We start from the raw sequence: 16,928 nt of genomic DNA on the forward strand, positions 1-16,928 counted from the left end.
ACATCCAGAGCGAAACACCTCTTCAGGGAGCTGTTAGAACTATCTTTCCCCCACTTCTAGGGACCCCAAAGCCCCTCACAACACAGCCCAGACACCAGTCTCCAGTCTCATCCCGGAACTCTGCTGGAAACCATTTGAGCCTTCCTTAAGATGGCTCCCCCAAGATGGGGCATCTTTTCTAATTCGCAGAAAGTCTCCTTATGAGCTAGCAACAGCTTTACCAGGGCAGATCCCCAGCGAGTCAGTCCAGAGGTTGACGATGAAGCAGACTTTCTGATGGCTGGTACAGCCAGGCCAAGGAGAAATCAGAAATCATTGGAAAGCCATGACACAAGAGTAGACTCAACAATAACAAAAAAAAATTTATTGTACAATTACCCACCACTGGATTTGACTCGGACAAGCCCCCAAAGGGCATATCCAGCTTCCCAATTTATTTGTAGTCCTTGAGGGCATCATTGTAGATCAAAGCCAAGGCCCCTAGGAAGGTGACATACTCCTGAAAGTTCACCTCCTGGTCCTTGTTCCGGTCCAGGTCTTCCATCAGCCTTGAAATTTCAGCATCCTGCAGCTTCTAATGTGTTAGAATGGAAAGTCCAGACTCAAGGATGAACACCCTAGATTCTCTCCTTTTCCCCCTCCCAGTTGGCTCCCTCATACAAGTGGCTCTGCTCATGGACATCCACCTTGGGTTCAGCTTGGCTTTACTTCTCTTTAGTCCCTGCTCCTCCTCTCGGGGAATGAACACCAGGATAAGAATATCTCCACCCCCAGGAAAGAATGGATCTCAGTAAGGCAAGTGGGCCAGGGGCCTGGAGTGCAAGTAAATGTGAGTCAGCAGGCCAAGAGGTAGGAAGAGGGGCCTGGGAGGAGGGTACTCACGGAGCCAATGGAGAGCTCTTTCTGGATCAGTTCCTTCAGCTCCTTCTTGCTCAGAGTGCTCTTGTCACCCTCCCTGCCAGAGTACTTGTGGAAGATGGCCACGAGAAGGCCAATGGCCTGATCCAGGGGGCATGCCATGTCTGAGAGCTGGACTTAGAGCTGGTGACAGAAGGACTGGTTAGTGTCATGAGCAGCAAGAACTTCTTGCTCACCACACCCCAAGAGCTCTGTCCCCACTACCTCCCATTACCCACCTGAACCACCTAGCCTCAGGCCACACACAGGTGGCATCAGGAAGCAGCCCAGGGCTTAAAGGAGAGGTTGGGGCAGTCTGAGGCCTGGGGAACAGTGCCCCAAGGGGCCAGAGCTAAGGAATAGAGATGATTCAAGGTTCTAAGGAGCAAACAGGGCCAATAGTTTTGGGCAGGTTGAGGACTATTCTCCAGGGCTTTCAGAAAAAGTTGGGGAGTATGACTGGAGGCAGGGGAGGGGATGGAGGCTGCACTCACACCTCGAAGGGCCACACACTGAAGCAATGACACACCCAGGACACACCCTCCGCACCCCAGAAAAGCACACTGGGGAGCCGCCCCACTGGGACGCCTAGCCCTGGGCCTGCCTGGCACAGCCTGCCCTTCCTCTAGCTCTTCTTCTGGCCCCGGAGCACCGCAGACTGGGTCCCAGCTAAATCCCGACGGGACCGCCCGCGGAGTCCACCAGCCGGTCCAAGGCAAGGGTTAGCTGGCCGGGGCGGGGACGGCCGGCCCAAATGCGAACCCGTCCCAGAAGGACCCCCAGGCTGCCCTGGCGAGAACTCACCACAACCGAAGCAGCAAAGCCTGAAGGGAGCAGTGAGGGGATGGGCTGTGTCGCGGTCCCGCTGGCCTTATAGCGGCCAGCCAGTATCCGGGAGGCTGGCTCCGGGGACAACCCACCCCACCCGCCCACGTCCCGCCCCAGCCCCACCCCGCGCCCTCGGCTTACACAGCACACACACCCAGATCCCCCCTCCACTTTCCACGCCTCTGCCCCAGGGCTGTTCGGGGTTGGACAGGATTGAGAAAGCCTAGTGGCAGGACGAGGGTATCTAAGGGAGATCACTGCCGGCCTGGTGACATCGAGTTTCCCCCAAATTTTCATAGTTCATTTTGCTCTAAGTGATCTATGGCACGGCACGGAGAGGCAGGTCCCGGGGAGGCAGTGGCCGCGGTCATTCCTGCATCTTCCTCAGCTACCTACCTGCCAGTGCTTGAATGTGGCCCTAAAGTAGCGATAATATGGGGAAGGGGAGGGAGAATCTCAGAAAAGACTGGTGTCCTCCCAGACAAATCTAGAATTTGTCCTCCAGGGTCAAATCTAGATGAAGGAGAGGGAGCAGCCTGTGGCGTACAAGATATGATTCAGAGACTCTAGACCACCCATCCCCCACCAACAACAAATTCCTCTCAATATCAACATCCCCCCAACTGCCTGGAATTCCACTCTTAGAACTGCCTTTCACATTAATGTGCACACCCGCCTGAGCCAAGTCCTGCAAGCCTCATTAGTTATTCACCCTTGAGTGAAAAGTTTTTCAGATCCTCTCTTGAGAAAAAAAAAAATCTAGAGTGGGGGAGGTGGAGGGAGAAGAAAGCATTAGCCTCCAGAGACAATTGGGGCAGGGGAGGGATGCTGCTGAGGGGGGATGCAGGAGAGGGAAAGGGGACAGGAGTGGAGCCAGACTGCCCCTGCTTACCAATGCTGTCAGATGGCCTCCCATGAGCTAGCCACAAGTCAGAACCCATTGCCATCCCTGCCCTCTGAGCCACACCCTAGTCACTCAGGCCTCTTCACTCTCAAAGTACTTTCCCTATTGCTTTCTCTGCTTCTTTGCAGCCTGCAGAGAAGCATGAAAATCCTCCCCGTTTTTCAGGAGAGCAAAACTAAGACAGGACAAGCTCAATGACATTCACACTGAAGGACAGCGAGTGGGCTGGGAGCCCAGAACTCTAACACCCAGAGACTGTCTCAACTCAGTAAAGGAGAACATCTACTTGCCTTTACCTACTCCCACCACAGTGGACAAGACACCTTCAAAACTAGCCTCCAAACACTTGGAATGGAAAATCTTTATTGCCTCTGCTGGAAGAGTTCATCTGGAAGGAAGAGGAGGGTCAGGGGTCACAGAGGGTTATCGAAGGAGCTGGAGAGATCAGCAGCCATGGCAAACAGTGAGGGCAGAGGGGACCCCCAGTCATTTGTTGTCCTCCAGGAAGAAGTCATTGTAGGCCATGCACAGCGTGGTCAGGAACACCGAGTACTCCTTGAAGTCAATCTCCTGGTCACTGTTTTTGTCCAGGCTCTTCATCAGGTCATCAATGCTGCTCTCTTTCATCTTCTGCAAGGGGCCAGGTGGAGAGTCAGCTCAGAAACCCCTCCCTGCCCTGCTCTACTATGCAAGGCACCATCAGTGTGATCCCCAGCGAAGTTAGCACCCCATGTACATCCTGATTCCCAAAGTCTGCCCCCCAACCCACACCTGGCTCAGGGCCTGGCCTCAGTTAGAGATCAGTGACCTGACTCCTGACTCCAAATAAATGCTAAAAATAAAGCTAGCCTAGTCTCTCCTTCCTCCACACCTTCCCCTATTAGAGAAGTGATAACCTAAGGCTGGGAATGTAGCTTAGTGGTGGAGCACTTGCCTAACATGTTTGAGGGCCTGGGTTTGACCCCCAGCACTGCAAAAAATAAGAACAAAGGAATAGCAAGGCATGGTGGCATAGCCCTGTAATCCCAGCTACTCTGGAGTCTGAGGCAAGAGGGTCACAAGTTTGAGGCTAGGCTGGGCAACTTAAAAGACCATGTCTTAAAATAAAAAAGGGCTGGAAATGTAGCTCAGTAATATAGTACCCCTGAGTCCAATTCCTGGTAATGCAAAAATTATGATCATCATCCACATGCCAACACCTAATAAAAAACAGCTTAAGGGTTATGTGGCACTGAGCATCATCCAAGACTCAGACTATTCTGCCCTGTTTGTTTTGGGGAGTTGTTTGTTTGTTGTTTGTTGTTTGTTTGTTTGTTTGTTTTACCATACTAGGATTGAACCTAGGTGTGCTATACCACTGTGCTACATCCCATCCCTTTTTTATTTTCAGACAGGATCTCACTAAGTTACCCAAGTTGCTGGGATTACAGGTGCACCTGGCAGGTACTCTGTCTCTATGAAAACAGTACCTTGAAGCTAAGAAGTCATTCTGTGCCCTCCCTGTAGGAGAGCTGAATGAAGCTCAGCCTAGCACTGGGTCCCTGTCCCTTCAACTTGGTTCCACCAAGAGGATGGAGACAGAGCCCTTCGGGTAGAACAGGAAGAAACTACAGACAGGCAGATCCAGTCTTCCCCTGTCATTGCTCTCATCTCCAGATCTTCCTACGATACAGGATGTCGGGACATGTGAAGATGGAAACTGCTTCTTTGTAACAGGATCCTAGTTCTTCTCTGGGCTCCTGTTAGGCCCTCCCCTGGGACTCTGTCCCCCAGTAATTAGCCTCTGATGAGCTGGTAGCCCCTCCCTCTGCCCTCATTAACTCCAGGATGGTGTGAACCAGGCAGGAAGGCCAGAGAGCAGATTGGGGACACCTGTCCCTGCTTCATCTTCTGCCCATGGGGCACACTCTAGGGAACTTCTCTCTGGGCACCCACCAGAGTTCAGGATGTGACAGAAGATTCCCCTGCCTCCAGATCAAATTGTAAAGGAAAAAGGGAGGGTAATGCACAGGACTGGCCAGGAATTGCAGCTCAGCCTCTCACTGGACAAGTTCTGTAATGTATCTAAGCCTTGATTTTTTATTCCTCCCCTGCGTGGTACTAGGGATTAAACATCAGGGGTGCTCTACCACTAAAGTACATCCCAGCCCTTTTTATTTTTTTATTTTGAGACAGTCTCACTAAGTTGTCCAAGCTGATCTTGAACTTGTGATCTTCCTGCCTCGACCTCCTAAGTCTCTGGGATTACAGGCATGAGCCACCACAACCAGCCTCAGCCTCGTGTTTTTTTTTTTTTAGCTGTAAAAATAATATAATGTCTACCTCATGGGCTTCCCCTCTGTCAGTCACCTCCCTTCTACTATCTGCATCTGATAATAATCAGTTCTACATCCTTCCTACCCTGTGTTCACAAATTAACCTTTAATTTGCATGCCAGCACCATTTGAGAGCCATGACTGTACCAGGCACATCAAAAAGAATCAGGCATGTTCCCTACTTTGAGCTAGATATCTGGGTCCTTTCACCCCTACAGGATTCCTAGCACAGGCTCCACCACTCCTGTGACAACCTGGCCCCACCATCAAGACAGGATCAGCCTATGATTTTATATTTCAGTGCACCCCAGAAACAGCCCTTCTGCTCAGCGAGTCCTAACTCATCCCCCAGCAGAGATCTACAACTCTGTTAGCTTGAGAAGTCTACCCTCTTCCTTCTGTCTTTGGCCTTTCAGCCATCCCTGCCCCTGGCTTAGACCTGAGTACCCCAGGGCAGATTTGTAACCCCCAAAGGGACCACTCAGACTTTAAGGGGGATGAAGGAATGGTCACCTACCTCCCCAAGACTCAGCTCCTTCTTGATCAACTCCTTTAGTTCCTTCCTACTCAGGGTCAGCTTGCTACCCTCTCTCCCCGAATATTTGTGGAATGTGGTGACCATAGTGGTCAGGGCCTTCTCAAGTGGAGTCTCCATCACAGTGTTGCAGCTCGGAGTGGGGAGAGAAGAAGTCACAGTCCTCAGGAAATCAGACATTCTGTGCCCCACCATCATCATCACTGGCCCACCCAAAGCCCCTTCCTCAAAGGACTGGGGACTGGAACGCATGATGAGACCAAATTCCATCACCAAAAGGACACATATATATTATAATGAGTCCAAGGCAAACACTGAAGCAACCAGTGCAATGAGGAAACTGGAGACTCCTCCACTAGGGAGATGTTGACAAAGGGGTCTAGGGACAGAAAGAGGACAGGATGACCTCCCCAAAAGAACTAGTCACAGATAGCAGAACAGAGAGAGGATCAGGATTTTTTTCTCTGCCCTTTGCAGCTCTAGCACTGGTTTTACTTCCTTCCTCCAGTGCCTGAATCATCTGATATCAAGGAATGTCTCATTACAAAGGTAGGGGGACAGGGCAAAGAGAGTCCAGGGATCAGAGGGAGCTGGGGGCTGGAAGTTGTTAACAGGAAGCAGGAAAGAGGTGCTTGGACTTGCCCATCTGACCTCCAGTCTCCTGCCCAGAGTACTGCGCCCATAGACTAGGAGGCATGGAAGGCAGAGGACTATTGACATCTCCAGTATCTTTCTGAGTTCTGAATCTAGAGGTCGGGTTTGAATGAGAGCCTTGATTCTGTCAGCACAGTCGTCCCACCAAGAGGTAGCTGGAGCTTCTGCAACTCAGACTTGAAAACCACTTCCCCTAGGGAGGGAGGAGGCCCTACCCACGGAACTTGAGCAATGCAGGCAGATCTTGGGGAGAATCCTTAGCCAGGAGGATGAATTTGCTGGCTCTTACCTCCAGCCCAAAGCCCACCCTGAAATTCTTGAGCTGGACCCATCTTTCATCTCCCACCACCCAAAATCCTCAGCTTCTCCCATCTCCAGGAGCCTCAGCCAGAACGTGATTATAGTCGCAATTCCAAATACTCTCCTCTCCTCCCTAAGCAAACACCCACTTGCATGGCCAGGCTTTCCTTGTGGAGGGCTCCGTGGCTTGTCACCCTATAACCCCATCATCCAGCTTAGGCAGGCAGAGATGAACAGGGAGATCAGAAGGAAGGACTCACCAAGGAGGACACAAACCCAAAGAGTCCAAGCAGCGGCAGCAGCCTCCCTTCCCCTGCTCTCTGCCTTTATTCCCTTGCTCCCAGGGCTCGGGAGATCAGGGAGAACAGGGCCAATGAGAAGGGGTCAGGGACATGAGAACGCCCAACAAAGCCTCCTGGGACAGGGCTGGGGAGAAGCCCCTTCTGCAAATTTTGCCTTCCTTGTTTACAGATTTGGGGGCAGGTAGGGGGCACATGGAGTTCACCATGGCACACATATGTACAGTTCCAGAAATTTCATTTTTCTAACCAAATCCAGAACTCACCATCTGATGGAGCAATAGGCAGAAGAGGGAGAGTCAGGCTGTTCTGGAAACAAAAACCCTAGGAGGTATGAGCCGAATACAAAGTATCTCCCAAGTCCTAGGGCAACTCTCCGCATTGGAACCCATCCTACCACCCACTCCAAGAGCAGAGGAGACACCTGGAGATTCCCGACTATCAGTGGAGGAGGTATTTCCTGCCAAGCATACAGTCAGGATCATTAACTAGCATGGAGCCAAGGTTTTATTTGTTTTTTGTTGTTTGTTGTTGTTGTTTTTAAACTGGAAATTGAACCTAGGTGTTTTACACTGAATTACATCCCCAGTCTTTTTTAAGAGGAGATGGGGTACCAGGATTGAACTCAGGGGCACTCAACTACTGAGCCACATCCCCAGCTCTATTTTGTATTTTATTTAGAGACAGGGTCTCTGAGTCACTTAGCACTTAGCTTTTGCGAGGACTGGCTTTGAACTTGCGATTCTTCTGCCTCAGCCTCCCAAACCACTGGGATTACAGGCATGTGCCATTGCTCCCAATAAGCCAAAGATTTTAAAGGGCTTTTAAATTATGATTTCTTTTAAACTCATAGGAAATTATTCATGGGAAAGAATTGTTGGAAACTCTTGGCATGGAGGACTAAGAATCAGGGATTGGGAGGGGACCAGGGAACAGTCAGCACCTTTTGATGAGAAGGGACTGTGGATAGAGGAAGGGGTCCCGGTTCAGGGTTGCAGTCATGGATGGGGTGAATGTCTAGGGAGAGTTGCCTATATTCCAGGGACATTCAGATGATGTGCTATCACCAAGCTAACTGAATATAACAGAATGGGTTAGGGGCTTAGTACCACCACTGCTGCAGTTCCACCCTAGCCGCCTGGATCTTCCTGCTGCCCCCTACACCACCCCCCCCCAGCGCAAGGCTAGTGAGGCAGCAGGGACTGGTTGCTAAGCAACAGGAGTTTCCAAAGTAGAAAAGATGCAGGAGGAGGCTCAGGGGAGGGCACTCCCATGAAAGATGGCAGATTGACTAGGAGTGAGAAGGGGAGGAGGCGATTTTTCCTGGACCAGTCTCTGTAGTCAAACTCCAAGGGAACATCTGAGTCACCTACCACACTCCTCTGAAGTTGGAGAGAAAAGCCCAGTGTGATTAGAAGGGAAGCTTGAGAGGTCAAAGGAACCAAACCCTCCAGCCTCTGGGCTGGACCTCATGCACCCCTTCCTTAAAAGTCCCCATATCATCCAGAAATAGCTTTGAAGTCTAACTTTAATCCCACTGACTGTACCCTGGAGTCACTGGCCTTTAACCTACCCTAAGGGAAAGCAAAAGCAACATCATGCCTCTTTTGATGGGGAGGGAGATCTCAATTTTATTCTTCAGATCATCTGTCTGGAATTTTGTCTCTAAAACTATGGTCATCTCCCCATCATCTCCCTCACTCCTACCCAGTCACCGTCCCACTCATCCCTTCTGAGGTCCCTTGTCCGTCTATGAAGAAGCATGAAAACAGATCTCATCCCTTCTCAGACGCTTTGGGGGCAATACAGAGGGTTAGAGAATTACTATATTCTCACACCATTACAGTCTCTTTTCACATTGCCCTCCCTGATCCAACCATCGACAGGAAAGAAATAATCCTTTCCAGTAGTTTGAAACCTATGGAGTAGAAGGGATAATAGGACGGGGCCTGGACGATTAATGTCAGGACTTAGTACCAGCACCCCCCTCCATCCCACTCACCTCACAAGTCCCTCCCTGTGAATCAGCCCTATTGTCTTCCCTCCAGACCCCAACCAGGAGCAGATGTGACCTTCAATTCCATCCCAGCCTCAGTTTGAGTGGGAGGGGTAGTGGGCAGGCTAAGATCCCATGGCTGGGGTTTTCCAACCTCTGGTGGTCCCTTTCCCTGCCTCCGCCCAACCCAGCATCCACTCTGTTGCACATGCACGCACACGCACATGCACACACGCACCCCTCTGTCACCCTACATTCCTCCCCAATCTTCACTAAACTGCATTTCAATTCCCAGTACTCCCCTCCACCACCACATGACATCCCTCAGCCCCCAACCCACACTGCCGAATCTCTCAGATCATCAGCCTTATAGCTTCCAGATAGTTGTTTATTGAACTTGCTCAGCATTATGCACCATGGAATGAATTCATCTGCCAACCTGGAAGACCTCTTTGGCAGATCCCCCCACCCCCCAGCTGCATCTGAGGAACCTTTACTTCTTCCGGGGTTGCTTATCAGGGAAACCTTCAAAGAATTCATTGCACATCATGGCAATGCAGGACAGGAAGACGCAGTACTCCTGGAAGTCCACTTCGTTGTCCCTGTTGCTGTCCAAGTTGCTCATCAGCTTCTGGAATGCAGCTTCATCTGTTCTTTTCTAGAGGGAGGAAAGGCTACAGGTAGAAAACAGAAGCCCAGGGGATAGAGCCAAGACTAGACCAGGCTTCTACCTCCAGACTGGGGTGGAGAAGGGTGCTCCTTGGATGAAGAGTTGGGAGTATCTGGTGCAACTGGGAAATGAGGGAACCACTTTCACCCAAGATTGTTCTAATGAGTCAATTAGATGGTCACAAAAGTGGGAGAAGTCCATAGGTGTGTGTGTATCTCCTTAATTATGTCTTCACAAATAGAAACTTGAACATCACCCATTGTTGGGGTGGCAAGAGTCAGATAGTCCTGGTCTAGATCCCAGTTTTTTTTGTTGTTGTTGTTGTTCTTTTTTTTTTTTTTTTTTTGTTGTTGTTGTTGTTGTTGTTGTTGGTTTTTTGTTTTGTTTTGTTTTTTGTTTTTTGTTTTTTTTGTACTGGGGATTGAACCCAGGGGTGTGCTCTACAACTGGGCTACATCCCCACCCCTTTTTAATTTTTTGAGACAGGGTCTCACTAAGTTGCCCAGACTGGCCTTGAATTTGAGACCTTCTTGCCTCAGCCTCCCAAATCACTGGGATTATAGGCGTGCACAGGTCTGGATTGCAATTTTGGAAAGAACTTCCTTGAGAAGTCGCTTAACTCTTTGAGACTTAGTTTTCCCTTCAGTAAAGTGAGCAAAATGTCTGTAGAGTCCAACCTGTGACCTACTGATTCATTCTCAGCCCTCTTCCTGCTGGGGACCAGCAAGAGGTAGGTGGATGTTTACTGTGTTCCTAGGTCAAGCAGCCAAAACAAACTCTCTGGCCCCCATTTAGCCAACCTAGTGATAGACACCAGCTGTCTACCTGTCTACCTCCTCCTGGGAATGCCCCACATGGGGCACACTCCCAAGGAGGACCCACTCACCCCCAAGAAACTGGGCAGCTCCCGAGTCAGCAGCTCCTTTAGCTCTGCCTTGTTGAGCTTGAACTTGTCACCCTCTTTGCCAGAGTACTTATGGAAGGTGGACACCATCACATCCAAGGCCTTTTCCAGGGGGCACGCCATGACAGCAGTCAGGACCTGGGGGCAGGAGGCATCTTACCCACTGCACCCCCAGCAATGTACTCATAGTGCCCTGCTCCTCTTCCACCTTCCAGGAATACTTGAGACTACTTCCACCCGCAAGGGAGGAGCAGGCTCAGCTCCTAGTGGGGAAGGGATGCACAGTGGGAAGTACATGCTTTGGGCAATGGTTCTGGAGATCCAGGCAGCAAGCTCCTGGGCCTCCCTCCAGCCTTGCCTTAACAGCATTTTTCCACCCCTCTCTCAGCCCATCCACTCCCACAGCTCAGCCACAAGTGCTCCGCCCCAGCCCATTCTTCTCCCTCCCAACACTGGGTGCGGCTGCTGGAGGCCTGCCCAGGGGCCTACAGTGGAAAAAACCAGCTGCCTACTGCCTAGTGCCCTGCACCCAGCATCCAGCACCCAGCGTAGGGATGGACAGGGGGAGGTGGAAGGGGTGGGGGTGAAAGCAGAGGGTAGGGAGGCCAAATTCTCTTGGGGCTGGGCTGCTGGGTACAAGGCAGAGGCTCATGGGACACTACTGGTCAAAAGTCCACAGGTGCCTTCATTTTGCTTCCAACACCTGAGCGTGCATGCACACATGAGCTTGCACAACCCAGAAAACACAAGCCAGCGTGCTGATCCATGGGTCACACACCCCAACACACACTATGGCAACAGCACACACAAGCAAGCCCTGGCTTCTCAGAAGCTCTCTGAGAGCCCACATCCAGTCACCTATACCCCTTTTTTGTTTTCTTACTCTCTCACACACTCATGGATGCATACAAGCACACACACACACGCACATACACTCTCGTGCGCACACACAACAGAGCCTCCACATCAGAATCTCACATCTGGATCCATTTAGTACATCTGGCCCCCACAACTCTCCCCTTCTTCTTCCGAGCCTCAGCCTCTGACACCCCTTGCCTGCCAATCAGGCCAACACAACTCACCAGACCAAGAGAGAGGAAATGCTGAGGAGAGAGCTTTGGGGAGAGCCCAGCGGGCTGACCTATTTATACCCAGCTAGGCCCTGCCCATGCAGGGGATGGGGGAGAGCGGAAACTGCCCTCCTGCTGTGGGCTGGTGTGGTAAGTGCCACTGCCCCCTCCACCAGGACAGGAACCAAGCGTCCTGCCCCCAAGGCACAGATGGGCAATGAATACACCAGTAGTTTCCCTGATAGGGTGGGTACCACCCAGTGTTCACAACTCAGCCTGAGTTTTAGGGAGTTGGAAGGAAGGGCAATCTGTGCCTGAGATGTGGGGGACAGGGAGGGATAGTTCCCCCAGACAGATAGGAAAGGAGATGCAATTTCTCACACTGGGGGTGACAGGTGGGGAATTGCCTTGGAAATGTGACTGCCCCGGAACTTGGGAGGGGAGCCCCCGTGGGTGCTGTGGGACAGCTTAGTCAGCTCTTTTCCCCTCCCTGAACTATGATGGTGATGGTGTAAGTTTTGGGGGGCAAGTTCAGGAAGGACCACTGGGAGCACTCCAGGACATCAATGGGAAAGCTCCTGGGGGAGGTACTGATGGAAAGTGGGGATGGGAGTGAGGCGTGGGGACTCGGATGGATGCAAGGTTCAGACAGGATGTCAGGAGGGGCCATTTAAGACTGGGATGGGTGTTAGAAATAAAGAATCCAAGTCAGGTGGGGAATTAGAGGTGGAATGGCAAGAAATGGGTTAACCTCTCAGGATAGGTATGAAGTCCAGAATTGAATAATGGTCAGAAGTGGGCATTAAGGCCCTCGGGGGACTGTGGTTTCAGGGGTGGGGTCTGCCTCAAAGTATTACCTTCCCCCTCCCATACAGAGAAGGCCTCCCTGGCTGGGAGCAAACACCTCAGACACCCTAATCCTATTAGTGCTGCCCTCTGGGCTCCCACAGCCCCACCCTACCCCCCCACGGCCCCACCCTCCTCGGAACATCCGGTCATGAGAACTCAGTTCTGTCCTCAGGGACCACTCCCTTTTTGACAGCCCAAGATGGGGACTGCTCCCTCAAAGATGTGTGAGAGAGAAAGGCAGGGAGACTTCCCAGCATCCCCTGGATTGGAGCAACCCCACCCCTCCTGCTGGAAAGAGAAAGAAAAGGGGGACACTCCCCAGCATCCCCTGGATGGAAGTGACCCCAACCCTCCTGCTAGACCATTGAAACCAGGGCATCTGCAGCATCTGAAACTGCCCTCAGGGCCTGTGGGGAGCTCTGACTCTGGCCTTCAGCCTCCTTCCTCCAGTGGAAAAGTTCAGAGAGGAGCAAAGAGCTCAGCAGAACTCTGTCCCAAAGCCCAGCATGTCCTCTCAGTAGAATCAAACCAAACCAAACCGAGCTGACACCAATTCTTTATTAGGAGTTAAATAGGCCCTTCCCGTCAGGGTATCATTTATTCACACACTGCTGGGCCAGGGCCTCAGAGCAGAACCCCGCCCCCTCCCCTCCACAGCAGGGAGGCAGCAGGGGCTGAGAGCTGCTCCACCCCTCGCCAGCTGGGCATCCCTGGGAAAGTCTCGGAGCCTTATGGGTAAAATGGGTGAATCTGGGCAATTCCAGATTGAAAGGGTGACAGGAGAGAGAACAGGCAGAGCACGGGAGACATGCCCAGGACCAGCTCTGGGGCGGAGGCTACTCAGCACAGGGGGGCTCTGGGCGGCAGTCCTTGAAGTACTCATGGCAGTAGAGACAGAGGCAGGCGAGTGAGCGCACGTACTCCGCAAAGTCCACCTCGCAGTCCTTGTTGGTGTCCAAAACACTCATGAATTTATTGTAATCACACTCTCGAAACTCAGTCTGTGCAAGGGAAGGATGGGAAGGAATGGAGAAGCAGGATAAGGAAGGCAGAATAGTCTTCTGCTCGCTTCCCTCCCTCCCTCCACAACCCACACTCTCCTGGGGACCAACCTCAGCCTACCTGTCCTGATAATGAACACACCCGTTTCTATCCACCTTTCTCAGATCATGTACCATGTGCCTGCTATGATTTAGGCATTCTCCACTGAACTTTCACTGGATACTCCCAAAACCCTGCAACGTAGCAGGAGTGACTGCCACTTTACAGATGAGGAGACCAAGGCTTATGCTGTGTCAGTTCCCTTCCTCCCCAAGTCTATCCTCTGCCCCCTTGCTGCCCTACACTCATGCTTGTCCACAGGTCCATCTTTGCAAAGTCCAAGCAGAGCCTTCCCGCTGGGCAGGGAAGGGTGGAGCAGCCCAGCACTCACCGGGGTCCAAGTGGGCATCTCCTTCTGGAGCAACTCCTTAAGCTCCGACTGACAGAGCTTGTACTTGTCCCCACAGCGCCCTGCATATTCCTGGAAGGTGCACACGATGGCAGCTACTGCCTGCTCCAGTGGCCGGGTCATCTTCACTGTCACAGAACAAGGATGTGATTTGCAGCAAAAGGCCAGGCCAACCCCTCTGCTCACCTCTGCCCTCAGAGTTTCCCAGGGACTCCTCTCAGTGTTTCCCAGGGACTGTTTCCTGTCGAAATCTCCCCCAGGCTTCAGGCCCCATGAGCTCTCCCTCCACTGACCAGCCCTCCTGGACCACGCTAGTTCACTTCTCCATTGTTCCCTTGTGATTTTCCTATACAAAGTCTCATTTCCCCAGCATCAGTGCAAACTCCTCCTGGAGAGACTATCCCACCCCACCCCTCCCCACCTCCATAGTGGAGCTCCCTCAGGACTCCCTGACTCTCTCCCACCTTTTCTGACCCACAATACACAGAAATGGCTCAGTCCCCTGCTTGGCATCACCCATGAGAAGCAGCTCTCAGACCCTAAAGTCCTCTTCCCTTTCAGGACCCCAGAGTCCCTTCCTGAAAGAATTTGTATGGGAGGTCCTTGCCCTCAGGCCCTTGGGGAAGCTGGGCATTGACAGGGAGGGTCCAGTCTGAGAGGAACCCCCCACCGCCTCCTGACTCCTGCCCTGAACTCAAGGAAACTGCAGTCCACAGAAAAACTGGGATCCTCTGCCTCTGCCAGCTGTGCAACCCTGAGTGAGCCATTTCTCTTTCTGGATCTCAGACGCCTTATCTGTAAAGTGGGTTTAATCCCACCTCACAGGCCTAGTCAGGAATATGAACTGGATGGTCTCTGGAGAGTTGGCCAGCTCAGGGATTTACCAGTCTGTGACCTGCCTCATGTGGAGGCCATCCTCTGGACCCCTGGGGGTCTTGAGATAGAAGACTCAGTTTTGATGGAGGGGAAGCTTTCCTGGAATTGCTCACCTTCCCCAAATTCCACTGTCCCCTTCCATGCCCTTCCAGGATAAGTACTACAGCCTAGGGAAACCCTGGGCGGCCAAGAAGGCGAGTTGTTTCCATGTGAGCCCAATGACTCACTCCTGCTCCCCCAGGGGACGGGAGTCCTGCAACACAGGACAACCAGGACCAATACTCTCTCCCCAGCCATTCCCCTTCCGCTGGGGCAAATGGCCAACTTGACTGTGACTGGCAGGGAAGTAGGGGGCTGGAGTTCAAGGACTGCTGGGGCCTAATTCCTTGTGACAGCCCAAGGTTAGAGCAAGGTGTCCATGTTCCCTGCAGAGGAAAGGGCCAGGTCCCGGGAGTCAGGATCCTCAGAGGTGCACAGCATGCCCTTCTGGGTTCCTGCCAGCCTGCCTGGCACCACCTCTGTTACTGTTTCAGAAGCTCAGGGCCTGGAGACTGGCAGGAATCTTTTCCTACAGCTCTGGCTTGTCCTAACCCATCCCCAGGAATGAAGCAAGGAAGCAAGGAGAGAGGGCAAGGAGCCAACTAAAGACAACACCAGAACTTTTAGCCCGCTGCCCCCATCCTAGAACCATATCTCAGTTCTGCACACATACACACAAGCCCAAACTTCCCAGGAGCCCTTCATTATATAGGAGAATCCTTGAACCCACCATATATGACTTCCCTCACCCCATCATCTGCTTTGGTCCTGTCTCTGCACCCCATGCCCAGACACTGAGTCAGGAGACAGGCTGGCTATTGGGGGTCCCCCCTGAGCTGCCCTAACACCCAACCCAGGGAACATCCCAAGGGGCCACCACTCACCACAGGTATTGGCGTTTCAGTTCCAGGAGCCTAGAGACAGGGCATCCCTATTTGTAGCTTCCCAAGGAATGAGGGCAGTAATTATGGGAGTCCCAAGTAGGTCAGTGCGAAGGCTGCCCCCAGGGGCTCACCTGCATGCTTCCCCCAGCACTCCCTATTACAGGCCCACCCGCCCACCTATCCACGCACACATCAAAGGCCCACTCCGGGCCTCAAACACCACTCCCCATTCACCCCCCCACCCTCCCCCAGAGTGGGAACTGGGGACAGCCTCCTGCCCGCGTCCTTCCAGCGTGCCTACAAAACAACCGGCTGAGCTAATCCATCACATCCCTCTTCACTCGGAAGATGCACCCAGCATACAAAGTGGGGACACATGTTAGCCTCTTCTAGGTTGTACACCAGAGGTTCCATGCAGGGAGGAGCCTTGGAAACCATCTGGTGAAACCCCCATTTACAGATGAGAAGAGACAGGCCGATGAGACACCTCTTTGCCTGACCTCTAGATCACTTTGGAGCTCGATTGCTGTGGGCTATGAACCGCTTGCTTCCCTGGAAGAAATTCTTGTAGGCTGTCTACAAGGCCGTCATGGAAGGTGTGTTCCTCTTAGGGGGTGCTTCCAGCAGTCTGGGCTTGAGTTTTCTTGCCCCTCCATCCCAAGTGATGCGAATGAATTTGGGCCTAAGACTCATGAAAGCTAGTTTGGCTGGAGTTCCTTCTGGAGTTTCTTAGGAGTTGTTTTGCTCTGTTCAGCACTTCGGCAACTTTTCTTGGCAGTCCTTAGGGGAGTTTGTAAGGTTTCTCTGCCTTCTAGTTTAAGCATGTAGCCCTTTAGGGTTCCAGTGTTATGTGGGGGTGTCTTTCAGTTGTGCTGCCTCCTCAGTTGAACCCCAGGCTTCACCTTCCCTCTTCCTCACTCCTGAAACCACCAAATCCCAGATTTTGTTTGGCTTGGCCAACGCCTTCAGGACATGAGGGACCCTGGTGCCCTGTACACCTCCAGATTCTGCTTTCACTTAGATTTTGACCTACTCATTCCTTCCTGCCTTGTTGGTTCTTTGATGCTTTGAAAAAATAGAGTATTTTAATTCTGTCCAGAATTCCCTGGAGTTTTTGTTTTGTTTTGTTTTGTTTTACTGGAGTAGACCACCTTATGACCAGAAATGGAAATCCTTTCATGTCAGGTATCTATTCTCCCTCTATCCCTAAGCTTCCCTGTTTCACAGAAAGAGAAGTAGGAGTGGGGGCCAGGAGAAGACAACCAGGACAGTGAAGACATATTCATGCCCACAGAGGCAGCCTGAGAGCTAACGAAACCTTGACCTCACCCTGGGCCCAGCACACAGTCTTGCCTGGGTCATCACCTCCTTGAGGCCTCCACCCTTATTGGGGACAGGAACAGGCAATGGAGGCAGAAGAGAAGGAAAAGCTGTGATTAACCCTGTTTTATAGGCAAG

General features: G+C 52.1%; 4 protein-coding genes across 4 annotated transcripts; all 4 read right to left on the reverse strand.

The window, feature by feature from the left end:
* Positions 1 to 337: 337 nt before the first annotated feature.
* On the reverse strand, positions 338 to 1,820 carry S100A6 (S100 calcium binding protein A6). Its single transcript, XM_079152705.1, has 3 exons — positions 1,702 to 1,820; positions 883 to 1,041; positions 338 to 574 (listed from the first exon to the last, which is right to left on the reverse strand). The coding sequence occupies exons 2-3, from the start codon at positions 1,018 to 1,020 to the stop codon at positions 434 to 436; spliced, it is 279 nt and encodes a 92-aa protein (XP_079008831.1). The 5' UTR covers positions 1,021 to 1,041; positions 1,702 to 1,820; the 3' UTR covers positions 338 to 433.
* A 734-nt stretch (positions 1,821 to 2,554) lies between these two features.
* Positions 2,555 to 5,865, reverse strand: S100A5 (S100 calcium binding protein A5). The gene is made up of 2 exons (XM_079128678.1): positions 5,462 to 5,865; positions 2,555 to 3,259 (listed from the first exon to the last, which is right to left on the reverse strand). The coding sequence occupies exons 1-2, from the start codon at positions 5,747 to 5,749 to the stop codon at positions 3,116 to 3,118; spliced, it is 432 nt and encodes a 143-aa protein (XP_078984804.1). The 5' UTR covers positions 5,750 to 5,865; the 3' UTR covers positions 2,555 to 3,115.
* Positions 5,866 to 9,095: 3,230 nt separating this feature from the next.
* S100A4 (S100 calcium binding protein A4) lies at positions 9,096 to 11,540 on the reverse strand. Its single transcript, XM_079112587.1, has 3 exons — positions 11,385 to 11,540; positions 10,285 to 10,440; positions 9,096 to 9,386 (listed from the first exon to the last, which is right to left on the reverse strand). Exons 2-3 carry the CDS (start codon positions 10,423 to 10,425, stop codon positions 9,222 to 9,224), a joined length of 306 nt encoding a protein of 101 aa, XP_078968713.1. The 5' UTR covers positions 10,426 to 10,440; positions 11,385 to 11,540; the 3' UTR covers positions 9,096 to 9,221.
* Positions 11,541 to 12,895: 1,355 nt separating this feature from the next.
* Positions 12,896 to 13,960, reverse strand: S100A3 (S100 calcium binding protein A3). Its single transcript, XM_079112605.1, has 2 exons — positions 13,654 to 13,960; positions 12,896 to 13,222 (listed from the first exon to the last, which is right to left on the reverse strand). The coding sequence occupies exons 1-2, from the start codon at positions 13,792 to 13,794 to the stop codon at positions 13,058 to 13,060; spliced, it is 306 nt and encodes a 101-aa protein (XP_078968731.1). The 5' UTR covers positions 13,795 to 13,960; the 3' UTR covers positions 12,896 to 13,057.
* Positions 13,961 to 16,928: the final 2,968 nt, after the last annotated feature.

Source organism: Sciurus vulgaris (assembly GCF_902686455.1).
Source record: "Sciurus vulgaris genome assembly, chromosome: 1".
Classification (NCBI taxonomy): Eukaryota; Metazoa; Chordata; class Mammalia; order Rodentia; family Sciuridae; genus Sciurus; species Sciurus vulgaris.